The sequence below is a fragment of the Osmerus eperlanus genome, chromosome 17 (genome assembly GCF_963692335.1).
Source record: "Osmerus eperlanus chromosome 17, fOsmEpe2.1, whole genome shotgun sequence".
Classification (NCBI taxonomy): Eukaryota; Metazoa; Chordata; class Actinopteri; order Osmeriformes; family Osmeridae; genus Osmerus; species Osmerus eperlanus.
In genome coordinates, this window is record NC_085034.1 from 10,521,292 (window position 1) to 10,545,756 (window position 24,465).

A 24,465-nucleotide genomic window follows, 5' to 3' on the forward strand; every position below is an offset into this window, starting at 1 on the left:
GTCAAATCACCGAATAACATAAATCTCCTCAACACAGAAGTTTTGTTTGTTTATTTATAACATAAGTCATATATAAAGAACAAAAAATATATACACTGTTAATAGACATCAGAGAATGCAAAGTTACGTCACTGTAGGTTAACGATACGTCACGCCGTGTTGCATGTTTGGACGTCGCCGCCATCTTTGCAGGTACACGCCCTTTCCAGCCGGCAAGTCCAAATATGGGAACTTAAATTCCCATGGCTCCTGCCTTAATATCTTCGCCGTCCAATCACCAATTTTATTTCTGAAAACTTCCAGATACTCGTGACAACATAGGCTAAAAGCAAATCTAATTTGATTAAGGGGTTAATGGGCGTGAATTAATAAATGTATCATTATCCATAATCTTTTGCCTAAGCAGTCAGAGAGGATACCATGGCATGGCATGGGAGATGTCCTACAGTTCTAGATGAGCTGCTTCAAATTGAAAACTGAGGCAATATTTCGAGTAAAGACACGTTTCTTAACATATGTTGTCAATTTTGTAAATAAAAAATCTAAACTTTTGTTACAAAGCATTTGTTTGTTGAAGTAACGCAAATTTTACACAATCTGGCTTCTGCGTTTGTGACAGGCAGCTACTGGGCCCGATCTTGCACCCAGCGCAATTGACTTTGTCAACGACGCAAGTATCATTCCTAGTTTGCACTCGACGCAAAGCTGACTTTTCCCTCCACAGACGCACGTCGAAATGACCTTGCGCTCCCGTGGGCGGTTCAGCGAAAAAGGAGGCGTATTCCGGCGCAAACGTTTCCTGGTGCTATTTTGCAGTTTCCGAAAAACAATTACGCCACTGACCAGGAAAAACGTGGTCTAAAGTCAATGGCGCATTATTCAGATGCTATTTTAAGGGCGCAAGCTTGGTCCGTGCACACTGCTGGCGAGGCCAGGGTCTTCTTTCTGCGAAACTACGTTACATTGTTTTGATTTATGGCATGTTACATTTCTTCAATGATTATAAAAAGATTTTCATGAGAAATCTCTATGTATGTGAACATGATTTGTAACAATTGTGCCAATTTTCTCCCACGCCTGTTTAACCGAAGCTAATTTGGGTGGGTTTCTTCTCCCATCTCCATCAGAATCAGAATTCGGTTTATTCGCCATGTAGCCTATGTTACACAAACACAGAATTTACTGTGGCAGGAAGGTGCAAACAATAAACATATACGGGTCTTAAATTAAGTAAAAAAGTACAATAGTTAAACTAATTCCAAGAACCAAACAATTTAAAAAATAAAATATAGGGTAGGCTATATAAAAATAAGAATAAGAATTTGAATGAGCAGCATGAGCAGGCAATTTAGTGCAATGAGAAAACTGCTCTGCCTTTCCCATACAATGTCACTTGTCTATCTGTTACGGCCCTGACTAGAACGTCGGTCTCCTTGGCTGTGAACCGCTCCTGGCGTGCGCCTGGCAAATCCGCCGTTATAATAGCAATCCGCCATGGAACAAGCGCTGCTCTTAAAGGGAATGTGAGATGACGCTCTGATTGGTTTATTGCACGTTACACCCAAACCACACCCATTAGTAATGTAGCTACTTCGGACCTACCCATTTTATATTTGCGCCAGGCGCAAAGTCATTTATCCCGCCGGCAAAATAGCAACCGAGCCGGAGTCCCGCCCACAAAGTTACTTGCGCTTTGCGGTTTGGTACTTGCGTTTCAGATCGTCAAAATAGGGGGGACTGACCGTAGTAGCCTGTATGCCTCGTTGTTTGCAGATTTCTGTGAAACTTGCTAAATAAACATTAGCTAGCTACACTATGTAGGCTATCCTTTAAGCTAAATATCTATAACTTGTTTGGACAATTGGATTGTCGAAGAAAGTCAAACCTTTTTATCATCCACTAATCACTAGAATGGTCATATCTTTCTAACAAAATAATATATTGTAGCGATCTCAGTCACTATGCAGAGAGGTTTTTCTGGAATGATCACTTTATTACTTCTCATCAATGCACGTAAATCACTGCTACTAAACACGAAGAGGTTCATCAACCAGAAAACACACCAACTTATTCAGGTGTCCCCGCCCCCCGGCTACTCTGCCAGCCCCCCCCCCCCCCCCCCCCCCCCCCCCCCCCCCAGCACACAGGCACACATACATCACAATGAACATGAACTTGAACAAATCAACACATACAAGACACTACATTACCCCCCCACTACAAAGTCCCTCGTCCCCGAGGGAACAAACAAAGTCTGCATAACGATGGGGCAGTCTCCTGGCCCTTTGTGGACGTGAGGCGGGGGGTAACAGGCTTAACCCGGGGGCAGGGGAAGTGGGCTGAGACCCGGGGAACACAGGGACCAAGTCCGGGTCACCCCCACCAGGCTCTGGCTGTGGGGAATGCGGTGAGTGTGTGTGTAGTGCAGGGGGTTGGGTGCGTTGGGTACCTGGAACCTGGGGTAAGGCATTTCCTTGATAGGGGGCCAGTCTGTCTCTGTGCAGTGCAACCTTCCGTCCTCGTGGCGGTAGCTGCACCCGATACACCACCTCCCCCATCCGCTCCAAGACCCTGCAGGGCCCCACCCACTGACTGTCGAGCTTTGGACACCGGCCCTTCTTTCTTTGTGGGCTGTAAACCCAAACAAGCTCTCCTGACCCCCCCCTCCCCTACCCCGTGCCCGCACGTCATAATTGCGCTTTTGCCTTGCCCCAGCACTTTCCTGCTGTACCCGGGCAAACGCATGGGCAAACTCAAGCCTGTCCTGGAGCCTCCTAGCATATTCCGGGCCTGGGGAAACCACAGGGGCGTCTGGAGGCCGCCCAAAGGCCAGCTCTGCTGGTGTGCGGAGCTCTAGCATGAGGAGTGCTGGGGAATACGTGGTCGACTCCTGGACTGCAGACCGGCACGCCATGAGCACCAGCGGCAGATACTCATCCCAGTCTCGCTGATGCTCCGATGTCAGTATGGCCGGCTGCTGACCCAGTGTGCGGTGAAGCCTCCCCACGAGCCCGTCACTTTGAGGCCTTAACAGGGTGGTGCGTGTCTTCTGTATGCCCAGGCGGCTGCACATGGCAGCGAACACCTGGAACTCAAAATGTCTCCCCTGGTCGCTGTGCAGTGTGTCAGGCATCCCAAACCGGCTGAGTATGCCTCCCAGCAGGGCATCTGCCACAGTCTCTGCTTCCTGGTTTGGGAGGGCATAGGCCTCTGGCCACTTTGTGAAATAGTCAATAACAGAGAGGATATAGACATTACCCTTTGTTGTGCGGGGAAGCGGGCCCATCACATCTACAGCCACTCTCTCCATGGGGGCCCCCACTAGATGCTGCTGCAGCGGGGGCATGTGACCGACCTGTTGGGCCTTTCCTTGCAGTGCATAAGTCACACCGTCTGCAGAAGTCTTCTACGTCCCGCTGAAAGTGGCCCCAATAGAAGCCTTGACGGAGGCGGCGGAGCGTTTTGGTCACATCAAAGTGGCCTGACCCCGAGGCTCCGTGCATGCCCTGCAGTACAGCTGTCCTCAGGCCCTTGGGGACCACCAGCTGCCAACGCTCCTCCCCTGTAGCAGGCTCTTTCCACGCCCTCTGCAGCACCCCGTCGATCAGACGCAGCGAGTCGAACTTTGACCACAGCCCTTTAGTGGCCTGTGAGAGTCTTGCCACCTCTTCCCATGGTGGCCTCTGCTGTGACTCCACCCACTGATGCACAGAGAGTAGGTCGGGGTCGAGTTCCTGCTGTTGCCTCCATTCCCCCACGCTCACCATCTGCAGCTCCTGGCAGCCAACCACTTCAGCTCTGTTGCTGCTCCTCCTCACACAGCTCATGCTCCCGACTCTCCCTCCGTTCACAGTGGTGGCACCCGTCTGCAGCACACGGGCGACGGGAGAGGGCATCTGCATTGCTGTGTTGAGCTCCTGCCCTGTGCACCACTGTAAAGTTATAGGCCTGGAGCTCCTCCAACCACCTGGCGACCTGCCCCTCCGGCTCCCTGAATGACATCAGCCACTGGAGAGCTGAATGATCGGTTCTCACAGTGAAGGGCAGACCGCACAGGTAATATTTAAAATGGCGCACGGAGAGCACCACTGCCAGGAGCTCTCGCCGGGTCCCGCAGTAGCGCTTCTCAGCCTTGTTGAACACCCGGCTGAAATACGCCACCACCCTCTCCCCGTCTGCACCCACCTGAGACAGCACTCCTCCAGCACCCACCCCACTGGCATCAGTGTCCAACATAAATGGGTGAGAGGGGTCAGCTGGAGCCAGCACAGGGGCATCGCTGAGGGCCCAGCGCAGCTGGTCGAACGCCCCCTGGCATGCATCTGTCCAGATAAACTCTCTGTCTTTATGCAACAACTGGAACACAGGGGCAGCGATGCACGAAAAACCCCGTACAAACCTCCGGTAGTATGAGGCGAGGCCCAAGAAACTTTTCAAGTCCTTTTGAGTGGACGGGACGGGCCAGTCTGCCACTGCCTGCACTTTGTCTTGCACAGTGCTAATTCCCTCCCGCCCCACTCTGTGTCCCAGAAAAGTCACCTGCCGCTGCATAAAATGGCACTTATACGGGTGGAGTTTCAGCCCTGCTTCCCGGATCCTCTCCTTCACGCGCCGTAATGACAACAGGGCGGCATCGAAAGAGGCTCCATGTGCCAAGATGTCGTCCAGATAAACCAGGCACTCCTGGCGTGGGATGCCAGTCAACACCTGATCCATCAGTCTGGCAAAGGAAGCATGGGCGTTGCACAATCCAAAACTGAGGACCTTAAACTGCCAGAGCCCACGTCCAGTGCAAAAGGCAGTCTTTGGTCGGGCAGATGGGGCGAGAAGCATCTGGTAATAGCCAGAGTGAAGGTCCAGGGAGGAAAACCAGGCAGAGCCTGAGACTAAGTCCAGAGACTCATCCACGCGGGGTGGTGGATATGAGTCTTTCCTAGTTACCCCATTCAGTGGCCTGTAGTCAGAGCAGAGGCGCCACTCACGATTCTTTTTGGGGACCATGACCACTGCAGCTTCCCAGGGGCTATCTGGCTCAATGATGCCTGCCTGTAGCATGTTCCCGACAGCTTTGTCACACGCCTCTTGCCGTGCCAGCGGAAGCCGGCAGGGACGGCACTTTATCGGGCGGGCGTCCCCGGTGTCAATCTCATGCTCCACCAGCTGTGTCCGCCCAACGTCATCCTCCCTCAGTGCAAAGCTGTCTTTAAACTCCACTAACAGCCGCCACAACAGCTCCTGCTGTTGTGAGTCCAGGTCACCACAGTTCTCCATCCATATTTTTGTGATGGCAGAACGCGTGGTCTCCTCCTCCGTCTGGGGCAGCAGGGCCGGAGACGAGCAGCCCATGCTGTTGGGGGCTGGCACTGCCAGCAGGGGTGGAGGGGAGTTGGTTGCTGTCACCTCTGTCTCCAGCTGAGAGGGAGGCGACTGAACAGCAATGCTGTGGGCGTGGAGGGGTTGCCTGTTAGGGGAATACGCACCCTGATGTCGTGAGGGGTTTTGGAAAAGTGGGTGTGGCCTGCGGCTCTGTCGTGCCAACTTCTCGTGCCGGCAAAGTAATGGGTGCAGCAACTGGTGGTGTCACGGCCGACAACGTGATGACAGACCAGTCCTAAAACCTCAGCGTGCCTCTGCCCAGGTCCAGCTGACAGCCCGTGGCCTTCAAGAAATCCAGTCCTAGTATGGACGGGTCCTGCACGCTTGCCACCCACACTGGGTGGCGGACAGCTTTTCCCCCCACAGTCAGTGTCATTTCGCCCCTGCCTTTCATGGGTGCCAGCCCGCCGGTGACTGTGCGCAGCTGCACAGTGGTGGGCTCTAACTGAGTCCAGCCTGGCACCACATCAGGTCTTACCAGCGTCACTGTGGACCCCGTGTCCACCAGAGCAGAGCAGGGAACCCCTTCTACGGTCACTGGGACGTGACAAAAGTCCCCAACACAAGTCCGCCCCACCACTACCACAGGCTCCGTGGGGATGTTGTTGTCTGCTTCTGGGGGGAGTGGGCATTGACTCCCCCGTCCGTGCTGTCGGGCCCTTCCTGCAGATGACGAAGAGGATGGGGCTGGGGTCCGCACAGCCTCCCCTATGCGGCCCCCGCGTCGTTTCCCGGACCCTTGGGTGCTTTTGGGCACTGCCTGAGGAGATGACCAGGCTGGCCACACCCCCAACACACCCTGGGTGATGTGTGCGGGGTACGGGTTGACTGGATAGACATATCCCGTATCAGTTCCGTCAGCTCAGATGTCCATGCTGGCTTTTCCAGGCCAGCGTTGGTGCCCACTGCCACTGTTGTTAAGGGCATGCTCTCACTGTGGCTACCTCCAGCTGGCACAACCCACACAAACTCCCTCTCCACTGCCAACTCCAATGCAGCCTGCAGAGATCGAGGGTGCTCCAGCTGCACGTGCACACACAGCTCAGTGGGGGACAGAGCTCTGACGAACTGGTCTCTTGCCAGCTCGCTCTGCACATCAGGTGGCATGTGTGCGTATGCCCGCCGAGTGAGGCTCTCAATGTCATTTGCTAATGCCCGCAGGGGCTCCCCTGGGAGTCTGTACCTGTTGCTGAGTTCATTTTTCAGCAGGCCAGGCTGCACACATTGTCCAAAGCGCCTCTTTAATGTAGCCACCAAAGCCCCATAATCATGCCTGTCCTCTGGGCTAACCAACAAAAGGCATTTTAATGCATCGTCTGTGAGGCACATTGCAAGCTGCAGGGATTTCTCTCTTTCCGTTCACTCCCCCGCGTGAGCCAGCAACTCAAACTGTGCATGGAAGGCCTCCCAATCTGACTTACCCCCGTACTTGGGTGTTTTCACTGAGGACCATGTACTACGGGCGTCGCCATGATTGACGTTGTTATAGTCACAGTCCGCCCCTCCCCCTCTCTGCGGATGCTCTGCGCGGGACTTTGACATTGCACCTGCAGCCATGCCAGCCTCCGAAGCCATCCTCGCAGCCGAATCCCGTATCTGAGATCTTGCCTGTTCCATCCTTTGAAACTCCTCAGACCATCGGGCAGGACCACTGTCTCCCTCCTCCTTAACTTTCACGCCAGAAAAGTCCTCCTTACGCGAAGCCATGTCCCCCACAGTAAACGTAGCCGCTAGCTAAACTGATAATTAACTACCAAAAACTAAACGATAACGAACGATTGTCTCCCGAGCTCACTCACTTTAGTTAAAGTTTACTTCTGACACCAATTGTAGCGATCTCAGTCACTACACAGAGAGGTTTTTCTGGAATAATCACTTTATTACATCTCAGAAAACACACCAATTTATTCAGGTGTCCCCGCCCCCCGGCTACTCTGCCCGCCCCCCCCCCCCCCCCCCCCCCCCCGTAGTGCATAGCAACCCCCACTTGAGCTTCCTCTGCTGACAGAGAGCAAGGACACCAGCACACAGGCACACATACATCACAATGAACATGCACTTGAACAAATCAACACATACAAGACACTACAATATTTATAATCTGGGAATCGATTACAATGGGAAACGTTTATTCCTTTCAACTAGCAATAATCGTGATTTGGATAAACCTCATAGGCTGCATCCTGCAATAGCCTACTGCATCTGCCCCGCTGCAGCCTGTCTATAGCGATCTAGCTAGCTAACCTTCACCCTCAGTGTGAATAATCGAGCTAAGCAAACTAACATCCAACACTACACATATCAAAATAAACACAAGAGTTCAACAATAGGAACTTAAACAATGCTTCCGTTAACAAAATTAACCCCCCAAACTAAAGGCCGATATATGCTTCTCCGTTTTCCAAAAACGGACGCATGTGAAAGCCATCCTCAACGGGGAACGCCCTCTCCGAGCTCTCCCCGGAGAGCTCGACGTGCACCTCCTGAATTTTGTAACTATCCCTCGTAATTTCGGATAGTTACGCCGCGTGACGTCAACTTCGCATTCTCTATTAACAGATGTTATAAGTAGCCTACTCATGAAGTTTAACATAAAACTACAATCATACATGTATTTCTTGTCATCTACTACAGTAGTGAGTTCTGGGTAGAGCTGAGGTCATTTAATTTGACCCTCTGATGTCTTGGAGATAGTTTATCTCAGCTCTCTGGTAAATGTCAGGTTCTGTCCTCCTCTGCCACCTGACCCTCAGTGGACATGTGACCTGTCAATCATCCCCCCGTTCTGTTGGTCCCCTATCGGTGCTCCCCTCTTCTCTCCCCTCCCCCTGGGTTAGTACCCATAGCTGTCTCCAGCAGGGGGACTTCCCTTCATAGTTATCTTTATCTTGGTCTACATTTGAGAGTTAAGAGATAAGGTGGCTATTAAGGTGGTTTCCAGGCTCCTCTGGGCGTTCATGACAGTCCTGGAGTAAGGAGGCTCAATGAGTCTCTAGTGTTGATTGGTCAGAATAGTGGTACAGCCCGGACTCCTGGGGGTCGTAGAAGAGACCACCGTTTCTTCTTCAGGTCTCTGGGGTCTCATTTATAAAGCTTGCGTACGCACAAAACGGGGCTGAAAATGTGCGTACGCCACTTTCCACGCAAAGGTTGTGATTTATAAAAAACTAACTTGACGGGAGAATGTGCGGTCCTCCACGCAAACTCTGACCCTCCCGGCCTACGCACATTTTGGAAACAATTGGAATTGGCGACGCAGATGAACCGTACTGTAGTCAGACTGCAGAAAGTAAATGTGGGAAGAACGATTACTTGTAATATTTAGATATTTAGTTTTCCTCACACGTTTTTTTCACTTGATTTCATCATTATCATGAAGATTTAATCCAGCAGTATTATTTTAGCTTGTACTGAGTGATAATTGTTCCATAAACACCTTGTACAATCAACTCAAATTTTTAATCAAAATTCAGCGCTGTCTCACCATCATATTGTCCACTACTGGAGTGCAGGAGGGGAAAATGCCCGACTGCATGGAATGCAGATAACATCACAAATCCTACCTTTAAATAACTGCAGAATACAGTGTATAACTAAATATATTTATTTAATACTGTGCATATATCAATATATCATCATATGTCAAAAACTGGAAATACAGTCGTTAAGCTCCCGCGCAATCGCTACACTCCACGTCATCGTTATCAGTCCAGACTTTAATAGATTACTGTTCATAACAAAACGCTTTTGTTTTCAAATTGTATCTCGACTCGCGGTATCACTGGCACAGTTGACGCCACTCGCACAGTTTTTTTTAATTGGTGATCTACCGGCCGCCAAATTTTCAGAGTTTTCGGGCTCCACCAATAGGCTAACAGTGTCTGAGAAGTTGTCATGCGCTATGATTCACCGTAAAGAACAATCGCATGCCAGGGTCATGATGAGATACTAGATTAGCCTTCATGAGGTGCTTTGCATTGACTATTTATGGTTAAAAATGGGCGTGTTCAGGGCGGGGTACAATTTTGTAATGTTTGGTTTACAGTTAGAATTTGCCACGTTACAGAGCCAGACAAGACATGGCGGACGGTCCGCACATTCTCACGTCTGCTCAAAACTTTCCGTGACGGTCCGCACATTCTCACGTCAAGTAAATCTTTATACATCACAAAGTGTGCGTGAAAACCAGCGTACGCAAGCTTTTTGTGCGTACGCAACGTTTATACATGAGGCCGTCCACAACGTCTTGTCAGGCTCTGTAACGTGGGGAATTCTAACTGTAAAGAGCCGAAACTCACCAAACATTACAAAATAAAGTTTGCACTACTACGTTTATGATGTTGACTATTCAAAAAACATAAAAATAAAAGTTTGATCATTAATGTGGATGATCACATCAAAATGCCAAAACCCAAAACGGGAAATGCTATATAGCCTTCTGTTTAATCCGCCACCACTTAATAACTTCTGTTAAACTTGAGGGTGTCAAACGAACTACAAAATCACTCAGGAAATGCATGTCACGCTAACCCTATAGCTGTCATGTTGTTACTATGCGCCACCACTCGTTTCTTCATTTAAAGTTTTACATCGGACCATTTATTTTAAATTTCTGCGATGGTCCGGTTCTCTGAACCCACATCATTTATGGCCCTATAATAATAATAGTGATTTTATTTGTAATACACTTTACATTTAGCTAAAAGTGCTACAGGTTAAAAACAAGAAAGGGCTCAAATAGTGACAGTTTTCCACTCCGCTGACTTTCTTTTGTCGCTAATACCTGATGACAGGCCGACAAACAAGACACATTTTCTCGCCTCCACCTCTGTTGTCAGAACCTCGATCTCACAGTCACCGTATTTCTTCGAATAAACGCTGCAGCATTTATTAAATAACGTTCATTTTTGGTGCAGCGTTTATTCGAGGGCGGCATTCATTCGAAGAAGTGCGGTAATTCAGACAAAGAAATGACCTCAGGAGCGCATTTATAGTCCATCTGCATATTCATTTATGGGGGGAGGCAAGGCGGGGTCAGTGGCTCGTTCACGTGCGGTCAATCTCACGTTGATTGTGATTTATAAAGGAAAGGTGCGCAGGACCTGGCGTACGACCGGTTTTATACATGTGAATATTTCTGTGCGTAGGTACTTTTCGAGTTTTGGCCGTACGCCATCTTCTGGTATGAAAGCTGCGCAATCCTTTATACATGAGGCCCCAGGTCCTCAGTGCAAAATCTGTGCAATATATTTAATTATTTAAGTACTCCGTCATATTAATATTATACTTATTTTTCTACATTGTTGTATTTGTACTATGTTGTTTTTTTTTACTCTTTGTAGTTTGCACCCTCCCTTCGCTGCTGTAATCCTGCAAATTTCCCCATTGTGGGACTAAAAAAGGATGATCTTATCTTAGATTCGGCTAGATCTTCTGGGTCAGAATCCAAGCATCATTACTTGTGTTTTCTTTTGACTCATAATCCTTCTTTTAATCAGAGTCATCAAACAATTTAATTGCTTTTGCTCCATCCAGGGAGGTTATGTTGATCCTAGAAAGACATGAATTATAGTTTTGGATGTTTTTTCTGCGTCTGCTAGAAATAAATAATTTTCCTGACAATACATACTTTATACATATACATATTTTGTATGTACTGTATTTAGTTCTGGTTATTCTACAGTTTCATACAGTACTTGCTATATTGCTTATAGTGCATATTGTGCAATAGAAGATAACATACAAACATTTAACATTCAAAATCTTCTGTAAATAAAGCGAACGTAACCTAATGTTATATGTTCCTGTTCAGAAATCCAAATGTCGCCTCTCTCAAGTGATAAAAGTGCCCCATATCCCAGCAAATAACATATCGTTGTGTTTTTATGAGTACACTCCCTGTGTTGATGTGTACCGCATCACCATGCTTGCTCTGTATGAGTGTGTTTGAGTAAGTTCTCATGTATGTGTCCACCTGCGTATGTGTGTGTTTGTGAACATGTGGAGTATGCACGTGCATGCACAAATACACAGCAGCAACGCAACCGTCTCTACCTGGGCCAACTAATAAATCCCCTCCACCCGGTTGATGAAGATTAGCCCTGGCACTAGCTCGCTTTAGCGGAACTGACAGATTAGCGCTGTGTTTTGGGAGCAATTATGTGGATTTCCTTCTTTTGACAACCCAGAGGGGAGGAGAGAGGACAACAGAGAAATGTACAGTCTTGAAGTGAAATTTAGGTCACCAACACACACTTACAGAAGACTTTAGTTAGGGAGGAGAAAAAGAGAGAAGCAACAATTAGGCTTTAAACGGCAGCCAATTGAAGCTAGGCAGTGGAGACAAAACAAAACCCACACACAGGAATGCATTCTTTTTTAGTTTGGTTTGGAATCCTTCTTCAATAGTTTGTTTGCCTGAAGTGATAGATTATTTAAAGGGACGGGAGTGACTCAAGTAAAGGAGTGTTTTGACACACAGAGCCAGAACCTTCTCCTTCAGAAGATACTATGCCGTCATATCTTCTCAACTCCCTGTCCTCCCCTGACATTTTGAATACCAAAGTCTCACTTTCCTATTCCAGATGTAATATCACTAAACAAGCAAATACAGTCAGTTGTGAAAGGACATTTTGAATATAGCACCCCTACCGCCGTACGGATCTCATTGTGTGACCAATACGATTTCAATGTTGTTATTCACTCATTGTCTCTCCTCTCACTTGGACTCCCTCTCTCTCCCTCCTCTCTTTATTTCTTTCTTTGTTTCTTTCCCTCTCTCCCTCCTCACACTTTTTCTCTGTCTTCACTTACCTCCGTCCTACTCTCCTCTCCCCTCTCCCCTCTCTCTCTCTCTCTCTCTCTCTCTCTCTCTCTCTCTCTCTCTCTCTCTCTCTCTCTCTCTCTCTTTCTCTCATTTCCCCTCTCCTGTTCTCTCCCTTCCCTCCCCGGTCAGGGATGTGGTGCTGAAGCTGCTCCAGTTTGAGGCCTCCACCAACGTGGCCGACAGCAAGGGCTGCTTCCCCCTCCACCTGGCTGCCTGGCGAGGGGACGTGGACATCGTCCGCATCCTCATCCACCATGGGCCCTCGCCCTGTCGCGTCAACCAACAGGTGAGGGGGGGCTGGGGGGATGAGAACCAGGGAGGGGCCCTGGGGGCAGGGAAGGGAGGATCCCTAGGAAGGTCAGCCAGCAAACAGCAGCTCCAGCACCTCTGGAGACAATAACGCCAAGTGATTCCAACAGTTATGGTATAGCCCACTCAGTCCATACTCTGTTTAAAGTAGTGTATCAATCAATTGCATAGATGAATGGAGACAGAGAGAAGTTGTCGTATTTTTTCTATCATTAAAGTTCTACCATTGCTATAGTTAAGTAACAATTTATATCTGTGTAAATGGTTTAGTATTGAAGTATTTCTAAGCTATATCAGCTGTTCCTTCGTTAAATAGATGGTCTGGAAAGTGCAGGATATGATTATCTGTCAGGTTTCATATAAACATGTGAAACCTAGGTGAGCCCTCTGCCTCTGCTCATGTCATCATTCATGGACGTAAACAAGCCTCTTTTCAATCGACCGCTGATTGACGATGTCAGAGTTAATCGTCGTGTAGGTTTTTCATGGAATGAAAAATGTGAGAAGTGGGGGTCACCAGTCATAAACTACTTACATTGTTTGTGTGTGTGTGTGTGTGTCAGGGAGGTTGATAAAATGTTGCAGTCTCAGTCACATTTTTCTCATTTAATAATTGCTTTGTGGCAGAGTTTCTTTTTTGCTATTTCCGCACACGGTGAGCACATTTGTCGCGTGGACAATGGGTTCAATTGATTCCCTCTTTCAAGGTGTTAAACACACAATTGTTTACTGTGATAAATGGCGGCCCTTGCTCCTACACCAGGGAGTCTGTCAGCAGCCTGTCAGCAGCAGGGCTTTACAGCAGCTGTGCCGGCAGGCAGACAAGACGCACACAGAGCGACAGATGCTGATGAGTCAGGACAAATAGCCGCTTGCAGATTGTTGCAGGTTTATGGTTCGTGGAAAGGTGAGGCGTTTTTCTTTTTTTTTGCCAGCACTGTTCCTTGTAAATTGTGTCCCGTGTGTGTGCCCGCGCATGGGTGTGTGAGGTGCGTATGTCTGTCTGTGTACCAGTGTGTGTTTAGCGAGCAAATACACGTCTTCGTCGATAGGCTAAATTGAATTGGAGTTGTGGTGTGTGTGTGCCTGCTGTCTGTCTGTCTGTCGCCCCTGGAAACAGACTCCTTCATGCGTTGTTGTAGTCCCAGAGATAAACTGTACTAAGCACAGCTACCATAAAGACTCACTACACTGTGCCACCCTGCACACATTAGCCCATTCAGAGATACATGATATTAATCTGCCCACACAAACCATTACTGGTGCCAAAGGTTGTTAGTGTGTGTGTTTGTGTGTGATTATTAGTGTTTATCTGTATCCTTGTTGGTGTTTGTATTCATGTGTATGCGCATTTGTGTGTTGAAGTTTGTATGTGTGTGTGACTCATCTGTGTGTTTACTACAAAATGTATATTATGGAGCTCCGAAGGGGCACCCGTTTAATCTTGCCAGTTTTTATGTTTTGATATGAAGATGGAGGAGGGGGAGGAGAAGAGACCCATTACATACAGCACACACACTCATTTATTATTTGCGGGCTCTGACATTGTGTATGTATGTGTATATTCCACTATGTCACAGCACCAAAAGAGAGTAGTGTGTGAGTGTGTGTGTGAGAGAGAGAGATTGTGTGTGTGTGTGAGAAAGAGGGTGTGCAGTAAACAGCCCTCAAGGTGTGTCAGCTCTATTACGGGGCCAATGGGAGGTTATTAGAGGTTATTGGAGGTTATTGGTCGGTCGTAAAACAGGCGGAACCCACTGTTTACGGGGTAATTGGTTCCAGGAGCCCACTTACACACACACACTCGTACATAAAAAAACACAGCTGTTTATGTTTATGCTTAAATATACAAATTATGTTGCACTTGTTTGTGTGCGTGCGTGTGTTTGTGTGCGGGGACGCTAGCATTTGGGTGTATATCCCATAATACTGTGCGTGTGCTCATGACCGGGTGACAGTAAGACTGAGAGTCCGTTTGACTTCATTAAGGGAAGTTAGTGGTTTTGTAGCTCTCATTTCCACACCATTAAACACAGAGGGAGTTCTTTGTTTCTCGCTTCTCTCAGTCCTCTAATTGTGTGCGTCCGTCTGAGCACGTTGTGGGCTAGTCATAAAGTGAAGTTTCTTAATAAGAAGCTGAGTTGGTTAAGAAGCTGAGTTAGTTAGCTGCTGTCGTTTTAAGGGTGTCAGCTGCATTAATGAACCTGCCGGGTCCTTGAAGGACGTCTACTGGCAGGAAGTCAATGTAGTCTCCTCATTCACTCCAAGAGCCTGTTTTTATATGAGCCCAGATATGTCCCTGCAGGTACACTCCAAAGTATCGTATCTAAGTACAAATTCTATTAGAAATTCCGTTTTGTAAATGGGTTTACTTTCATGACATATTATTGTGAATATCTTAAGAGGAGTTTGTACAGTAACTAAATAGCTAAAAGAAACAGTCAATAGGCTACAGTATGTACGTTTTGTGATCGAGAACGGACATTAAAACGGATCATGGTAGTTATTTCAATACTCCCAACCCCTCCTGTGTCATCCGCTCTCTTCCTCTCTCTCCATCTGTTAGTCTGTGAGATGAGGCAGACTGTGGTCCTCACGGACTATGTCCCTCTTCAGGAGATGAGAAGATGCCATGTCCCCTCACAACTAACAATTGAAAGACTGTCTTTGCAAAAGCTATTTCGAGCTCTGTTTCGGAATCTACTTGTGTGAGAATGTATGTTTCGAGGGGAATGTCAACACGGAAGATATTTACAGCCTCATATGTCTGCGTTACTGTAAGTGTGTCAGTAATTGCTACTCAGTTACTAACAACATTGCCATCACACACTTTGAGTGCTGCCGAGGGAGACTGCAGTCCAGGCAGACATTTAAAGTGCAAGTCAATAACTGTATGCCAACAATTGTAATAATCTTCACAAGAAAATTATGAAAAAAACATGGGTGAATTGTTTTATAAATGGAGACTGGACATGACAAGTGTGTGTGTGTTAGGTCCTCACCAGGCCACATTGGCGGCAGACACATCCTAGGAATGTTTTCTTTCTTCAGCGGGAGGACTGAAGGTTACACCCCTCCCTCCCTCCCTCCCTCCCTCCCTCCCTCCCTCCCTGAAAATGAAGGAGACAGAGAGTGAAGAAGGAAGAGAGAGACAGAGAGTGTGGGAAATGAACCAGATTGTGCGAATAACATTGTGCAGTGATTAAAAGTGTACCAAATGTGCTTGCCTGCAAATGGTAAATGTGATGTGTGTGAGTGTGTGTGGTGTGTTTCCATTCCCTGCTGTGTGTCTATCCCCAGGTGCAGCGTAGCTTCCATGTGAACCAAGACAAAGGGCAAAGGGTCATGAGAAATGTGAGGTCATTACTTGTGTGTGGGTGTGCTGTGGGTAGAAGTGCATGTTCATATACACTCTTGTGTGTCTATGTGTGTTTCTGTGTGCGTGTCCTTGGATACTGTCAGAAATATGAATCTATCAATCTGTCAGTCGGTAAACAAGTTAAGAAAGCTTTATTGCTTGTGGCCGGACCACAAGGAGACAAAAACATCACACGCCATTGTGCTACAAAGTTTATCTGGTTCACAAGTCTTCAGGTAAGACCATTTATTGGTGAGAAGTCTCCTCCCCTGCATATCAGCTGTCAATATGATCGATACCAGAGACAGAGTGCGCGTGCACGTGGAAACTTACAGAGTTCTCCGACCCTAGGCTTGACCATATGATTCACTCAACACAGATAAGGTTTATTGCACCTATAGTATGATAATGGTCGACCTAGGTCAGTTTGTTTACGTAAGCCTAGTGTCATCTGTAGGTCATGTGGGGAGAGGGCTCTCTACTGACAAAGGAATGCTAGCACCAGTATTTTCAGAATATAACCTTACATTCTAAATTTCTCCGACAGATACACTCCTGTGTGTGTGTGTGTGTGTGTGTGTGTGTGTGTGTGCGTGTGTAAAGTGACACCTCTAAATGAAACCATATGCTTCCCATTAATTCCCCCCTGGAATATTTAAATGTGTGAAACGACATTTTCTGGGCAGATCAGCCAATCCAAGGGCTTGTCTGGGGGAAGACCCATCTTTCTCCATCCACTGTGTAAACGCTTGGCCAAATGTCCCTGTGTAACAATGTGAAACTGTATCTGGTTCGCATGTATAAACAGAAAAGGACATGTCATGCTGTGTATTACACAAGTGCGTTTCATAAATCAGTAAGCCGACTTTATGTATGTGTGTGGAATATGTAGGAATATATGTGTGTTTTCGGGGAGGTGGGGGGTCATAAAGAGTGTGTGTCCGTCCTGTGTAGTACATGCGTTCATGACGTACATGCTTGTGGTCCCTGTGTGTGTGTGAGGGAGTCTGCAGGATGTCTCTCTCTGGCTCCCTCTGTGTGCTCATGCCAGAGAGCGTGAGAGATGGGTCAATTGGCTGTGAAGTGTAAGCCACAGGAGAGACGCTCCCCTCTGCTCTCTCTGCCTCTCTCTGCCTCTCTCTAGCTTTTTACCTCTCTTCTCGCTGTCTCTCTACCTCTCTCTCTCTTATCCTTTCTCTCCTCATTCACTCGTTCTCTCTCTCATACACACACAAACACACCCACACACACTCCCCCCACCCCCCTTCTCTTCAATGTCTCGTTAAGGTTGCATTACAGTTTTTCTCGATTGCTAACACACAAAAATGGTATGTATAAACCATCCTCACGAAACCATTTAGCCAATTCCCATCAGAAAGACCATGTACCCCAGTCTTTAAACACAATTGACCCTTTTTGACACAATATGAATGAACATTAGGTTCATTCACACTTCTTTGCAAAAGTCTAAACACACCTCTCACTTTAAGACACAATTGTCACCATTATGTCATTTAGAAAACACTGCTGTTTGATAAGTAAACTCAAACCAGTGCAATTCAAACACCCTTAACAACCAATTATCCATGTGTAAGCCCTGACAAGCAAAAATACTCAACAAGCAATCAGGGGTTTGGAATTACAGTTCTTTTTTTGTTTTAGCACAATTGCTTAAGCACAATTTTGAAAACAGGACTCACTTTGTCAAAACACAACACACGATTCACACAACTAGACACACAAGTAGTCTAGTAACACCTCCAATCTTTTGCTAAATGAAACACTTCGTTTAAAACTATACAATCATGTATAAAAACCTATTTTTGTCACCGTATGCCACACACATGGTTCAGAAAATTGGACTCTGTTTGACTCTTTGCACTGTTGTGCAAAATTAATAAAAAAGTAGTTCTCACCTGTGCTCTTGTCGAAATGTCCAAATTACTGTTGCAACAGTATACTATCTGCTGAGGTTGGGCTTAACTCTCTGTCCAGCCTCTCTCAATGTTGCCCCATTGGTCACACATGGTCAATTTCGTTAGATACTGTAAATTTGGACCTATTCTTCCACGGCCTCCAGGTATTCCTCTCCCTACCACTCTTCCTCCGCGGGCTCCACCTCTTACTCTCCCTCTTCCTGCAACATTGCTTTCCATTTTTAATGAGGACAGGTACACTGACCTTTTGCCTTTTTGTAGTGCTTACACCTAATGGGTATGTTTACAATTATGCACTTTAATGCTTGTACACCTGACGCCCGTGTTTGGTCAATTCGTTCACATGTGTGGAATTTAACCAGACAGTGTCTAAAAAAGGCAATTAAGTGACATAATTTGTCACAATAATGTCTGTGTCTAATGTAGAAAAGGGTTTTTAGTGGTTTGCAAAACACTGTGTAGTATTTTGCAAATAGTGTGAGGCTGAGAATGTACTTATAGTTGTGTAGGTCTGGGCTTCTGTTTTGCTCCTTGAGTGTCAGGTTTTACTAACTGTGTGTTATTTGACATTTTTGTGTCTAAGCAATCTATGCAAATATCAGAGGAAGAGGCAGAATTGTCAGAATAAGAGGAGGTGGACAAGGGAGAGGAAGAGGCAGAGGAAGAAGAACAACAATCTCAAATGAGATCCATGCCACACTTTGACAGAAATCCCAATGACAGAACAACCTTTTCCAAGCCATAGGAGAAGCTTGTGTGGACATTGCTGTGGAGTCTTGTCAGGGATGGCTCAGGCATTCAAGGGGAATTTTTACCTGCTGTTTGGCTAGAGAAAACATTGCCTGTGACGTTGACGAAAATCTCTGGCCTGACCCTGGTCAGAGACAGGATGCTGACGCAGAATGAACAGTACTGTAGCGTACTCAAGCCCTGTTACCCAGGTGAAAATGCTTTGTTTTTTTCCATTTTTTTCTCAGCCTTTGTTCCCCAAATTACAATTTACAGTAATGAATTGGTGTTGTTGACACAGTACTACTATTTGTATACTGTGACCACTACAGTAACAAGCTCAAAATGCAATTGCTGTATAATGTTAATAGAAAATAAACAGCCTGTAAGAAGGACAATTGCAGTATTTGTGAGTTTTATGATTTACCTCATGTAAAATTCATGATGTGGAAAATATCTAAAATTAAGGGACACGTTATAGTCAATGGTTCATAAAAAACGTTTTATAATAGTGTTTTCAATTCCTCCCAGCAGTGTGTAAAGGGTATTCAGAAGGTTGAATATATGTCAGGGCTTTGTGTGTATTTTGAATGCAGTTTGGTTTCTACGACAGATAATATGGTTTTGACGACAGTGTTTGATTTTGGGTCAAAAGTCAAGGGCTTGGCCAAACAGTGTAAGTATGAAGATGTGTGTTTAGAGTTTGGAGAAAACACAGTACACATTCAAAAAGTGTGTCTTAGCAATTGAGAAAAACGGTATTGGCACTGCAGACAGTGGTGAACTGAGAGTCCTGTCAAACAGGGAGGTCTGTTACACAGCAACTGTTAGGTCTCCCTTTCTCAATTCTCACTGTGCTTTGGAATGGTGTTAGAGGATGTATCTTTCACTTACACATATCGTCCGTGTGTGTTCAGCCCACTGCAGATCACCCACAGCATGTCAACCTTGATGCTGTCGGCTGAACGTGTTTGGGTTTGCGTGAAGGTGTCTGTGGGGTCTGTCCCTGTAAATGTATTTGTCTGTGTGTGTTTTGGTTCGGTCATAATGGGTTAAAAGTGCACGCTTGTTCTCGTGAACAGTTCACAGACGGCACGGTCTAGTCTGTGGCCGTGAACGTGTCACATCGCAGCAAGCATCACACATCGTCAGCTATATAAATGTCTATATATCCCACTGTCGCTAGCTTATTATGTAGCCTAGCAGCCATATAAATATCCAATTCCTTTTGTAGCGGTCGTACATTGAAAGGTGCGTGATGACTGCCATTAGTGCAGACACATCAATATTCTGCAGGTATGGCTTGTTGACGCAGTGTGACAGAACGGCTGTGGCTTACAGCTCTTTGAGCAACAGTGTGCTGTGTGCTCCGGCTGGAGAGGCTATTGACAAGCTGTCATGCCCAGGGTCATGGAAATATACAGGATATATTTATGTATGTGCTCCCATCAAAAAAACATGGGGCCTAGTTTTCTCTCTCCCTGTCCAGATCCCTGTGACTCCTGTATCTCTACTCTTCTCTCACTCTTTTTTTTCTGCCTCTATCTCACCCACTCCCCCCTCTCTTTTGTCCCACTTGGTTATCTGAGTCTCTGTCTTCTTCTTCTTCTTTTTCTTCCTATTCTTGTTACTGTACCTGTCAGGTGTCCCCCCCCCTCCCCCCCTCCCCACACACACACGGACGCACACACTCACACTGTACTACACCTGTGTTGGTTAGATTTCCCAAACAGTACAATTACACCCCAGATTATGTGGTAATTATGGTGTCTGTTTAAATGGGTTTGTGCACCTGTGCGTCTGTGTATTTGTGCGTGTGGTGTGCCGTGTAACTGTTTATGCCCCTTGCGTGTTTGCAGACAAACACTGTTTACATTCATTGTGTGATTTTTGTTGACATCTACATCACAACCAAAATGCTAACATTATGTGCCTTATCGATATGAAAACGTGTACATCATAAACACAGATTACAGTCTTGCATAAAAGCTGAAGGAGACTGTACAGAATACAGTTTGGCGTTGGAACTGGCTGTGTTCTGAATGCTAACTGCACTGAACAGAATTTCAGACCTGCAGAGCTGTGCTCTGGAACATTCCATTGTAGCATGAACCAGGCGAGTGTGTGTGTGTGTGTGTGGGGGGGGGGGGGATTCCAGAGAGAGAGAATGGAGGAATTTGATTGGTCTGTGAAGCACAGCTATCCAGCACGCTGTCATGTTGTTGTCAGTGTCTCTCATGTGAGTGTGTGTGTGCATGTGTGTCTACACTACTTCCTCCAACCCCCCACCCCTGCCTTTCTCTCTTTTTGCTCTTGTGCTTTTGCACTGCAGAGGTAAACTAGAGAGGGTGTGGGGTGTGCTTGCGTCATCGGTTGCAGATGTGTCTGTTTTGTGACTTAAATTTTACAACTGATATTTCTGTATATTTTATATAAATCGTATTATTTATGAAGATTGCATAGATTTATGCAATCTCATTTACAATTCTAAATACTAAAAATAATGTATAATGAAACAGTTGTCTATCTAATTTCCCCTGCAAGAAGGAATGGTGATAGGCTATAGCAGCCTCATAGTTAAAAAGTTGCATCAAAACGAAGAAATTGGGCATCCGTTGTAAAAATGGTCCTAACTTCTATGACTTAGACGGCCCTTAAGTTTTTCCCTTCTAGTGATATTTTAAAGCATTTAGCCTACTCATATTGCATTCATTAATAAAGAACCCCCTTTGAAACAAGCTTATTCTAACAACATTGTCATCAGCAGTAGCCTATGTGAGATGGAATCGCGATTCAAACAGTAGCCTACCATCTGCTGACTGAAAATATGCCTCCAAAAACGTACGTAAAAAGCTTGACATTTATTTAGGGGAAAATTTAAAAAAAGTTCACTGGGAGCGATACTGCTGTGGGGGAATCGCAGGAGCTAACCAGTCGAAGGGCGTACAAAAATACAGGGTGTAGATATCAGCCTGGAAACATACCTAGATACATGTTTGGCACCTCCATTGTGTATGTAGTGCAAAAATGTATGGTGTTTTAAGGGTGGGAAAATAGGTAGGCTAAGTAGAGCTACCACAGCCTAATAGTTTTGCATTTCAACCATGTTTCCTGCAATAACACCAGCCTGGGCTGTATTTTTTGTCAGCTGTAAGTACCGCATTTCTTCAATTAAACGCCACCCTCAAATAAACGCTGCACCAAAAATTAACATTGTGTAATAAATGCCGCCCTCGATTAAACACTGCACCAAAAAATACAATTGACAAATGATCACCCTACGTCACACAACGTCAAGCAGGCTCAACGGCGCATGTCAGTGGCAAAAGACGAACTTCTCCCGGGTATATACACTTGGAGTGTCGATCAGGTAATATCAAGGTATATATCTCTGGCCACGGAATTGGAGGCACTTGTCCTTTGGACAAATACATTTAAGTTTCACTTGTCCATGCACAAAGTCACTTGTCCGAGACCTTTAAATAGCCTGACCGAGTGAAACGGCAAAACTAGCCTGGCTAACGGAGGTCGCTTTCTCAGGCAAATGACGAATGAAACAGGCTTGGTTAAAGAAATCCGAGATGCTGGTGTAACGGGTGTGAATCGGTGAAACTCACTCCTCAAGTATATAACAGGCCACCTGCGTCAGTAGTGGTCACGCTTGGCAAGTCAGAGGTGGCGTGTTCGAGCCCAGGGAGTGGCGAACATCGGCCCGAAGACCTTGTGATGGAGCGTGGCCACATCTGTTACACTGGCTATCTTCAGCAGGCTTGTATCTTTAAAAAAAGTAGTCCTCCTGACGTTTTTCGTGTAGAATGGAGTGAAATACAACATTGTGAACACACTGCCAGTGAGCGACCAGATTCTGACTCTGAGGCTAACGTCAAAACAGTGTAACGAGGGATGCAGTCTCACTCAGATTGCCAGTTTTATACAAATCACAAAAATAATCGGACCAGCTGGCTAAAAGCAGTATTCCCATATCTTTTGAAAGCTGCCCTGCTCGACTTTTTTGGTGTAGAATTGACCGAACTGTAACGTTTTGTGACAAAAAACTTTGTGACTTGACACGACCAAGAGACATGGCTGCCACCAAAGACTATGCGGTCTACCGGGTGATGCACTCTCACTCAAATGTCAAGACTTTAATGACCCAAATCAAAATTCTGATGTGACAGATCAATGGGGAATTGCTTTCTCTCTTAAAGGCTGTGCTCTTCAACATTTTGGTGCAGAATTCACCGAGATGAAAAATGATCAACTTCACTGAAACACAGAGGAAAAAAGCTAGCTTTAGCTACTTTAAAATCGGTATATAGACATAATGAGTGGCACATAACATGTGCCATCTAACATCTAATCAATATAAACTATAATCTTTTTAAATCTAATTATTTGTATTATCTGTGTAATTCTCTAGCTGTTATAAAGGCTATCTTTTCCCGGTTTTCTGCCACCATGATGCACGTGCATTCCGAATGTTTACAAACTTATAATTGGTCTATACAGTTTGTAATACAAATGCCACCACAGTCTAATTGGCTGCGTGATTAATTTCACAATGCCAGCAACAAAGCATTGTCAGTTAGTGATGGGAAGTTCATGATCATACTAGCATTTAATTATCACGCTACACAATTACACTGTACTGAACTGTAAGTAAAGTTAAACAAAAGTTGCAAAAATTACCATAACAACAAAACCTGTAATCAAATCAAAGATTGATGTAACCTGTAATCAAAGAACGAATATTATTAATGTCTTACTGCTAAACCTAGCAGCCACACGAAAGTGAATGACAAAAACAAATCCTTTGTTTTCTTTTCGGAGCGTGAGTAATCAGATCACGTGAAAAACGATCCAAAGACTCGGATCCGAAGACACAGTCGTGGTTTCTTAGGTTTCGGTTTCCTCTACCAGGGGTGAGCCGCCAATGCAGGTCATGTGAAAAATGATCCAAAGACTCGTACCCGAACGATGGAATCGTTCCCCTTTTGACCGTGTCTTCGGGTTAAAGATTCGGTCCCCTGCCAACCGAGTCTTCGGGTTAAAGATTCGTTCCTCTGCCTACTGTGAGTCCAGGTTAAAGATTCGTTCATCTGCCGACCGTGAATCCGGCTCATACTACTAGCTTTTTAATAAAATAATTTTTCCTGATTTTTGATAAGTTCGAAACCAATCCGAAATGGGTAAACTAGCACCCCGTTTATTTGCTTACGTCAAGAATAGTTGCCTGGAATCGTGCTGGCGGATACGAACAGGGGACGAGCTCAAAAGGGAACATCAGCAAATCGCTGATTTACCTGAGCTGAATGAGGACAAGGAGAAAGGGCTTGATAATCTACAGTTGCCTGCCTTTATAGCAAGTTTTACAAATGGTTGCACACATAGGCCTACATGACGGTTGTTTGTAGAGTTTATTTCCGTTATTTTAAAGCAGATTTAACCATTTTGTAATGAACGCTATTATGCTCATGGCATGACGAACGTAATTATAGCCTAACAGAGCTGCCAACTCTCACGGTTTCGCCGTGTGACACGCATTTCAACCATTTCTCACGCTCTCACGCCACACCTTGTATATCTCAAGCTGAAAAGGCAACGCCAAAGAAGTAGCCAAGCTAGCGTTGTAAACAGTAACAGACGAGGCGCAGGTTAACGGAGTGATGCAACATTGACTCGCAAACAGCCGTGTAAAGTCGAGTGAAGTTCGCGAAAGGTCGCCTCGGGGGGGTGGGGGGGGGGGCTGGGTGAAGCTTGCGAAAGGTCGCCCCGTGGGGGGGGGGGGGGGGTTCGAAAGGTTGGCAGCCCTGTTATAATATCGTGGCATGTTACAGCGTCATTATAGATTGTTGACATGTTATTCTGGAGCAAAGATGAAGTTCATGTCTGATAACCACAATATTGTTATGGTCGTTATATTCTTAGAA

General features: G+C 46.0%; 1 protein-coding gene across 1 annotated transcript in view; it reads left to right on the forward strand.

Annotated features, from left to right (window-relative positions):
- anks1b (ankyrin repeat and sterile alpha motif domain containing 1B) overlaps positions 1–24,465 on the forward strand; it is a 227,704-nt gene that overhangs the window by 65,671 nt on the left and 137,568 nt on the right. Inside the window, 1 exon segment of the mRNA XM_062482750.1 lies at positions 12,332–12,488. Within this exon segment, the coding sequence (XP_062338734.1) occupies positions 12,332–12,488 (157 nt within the window).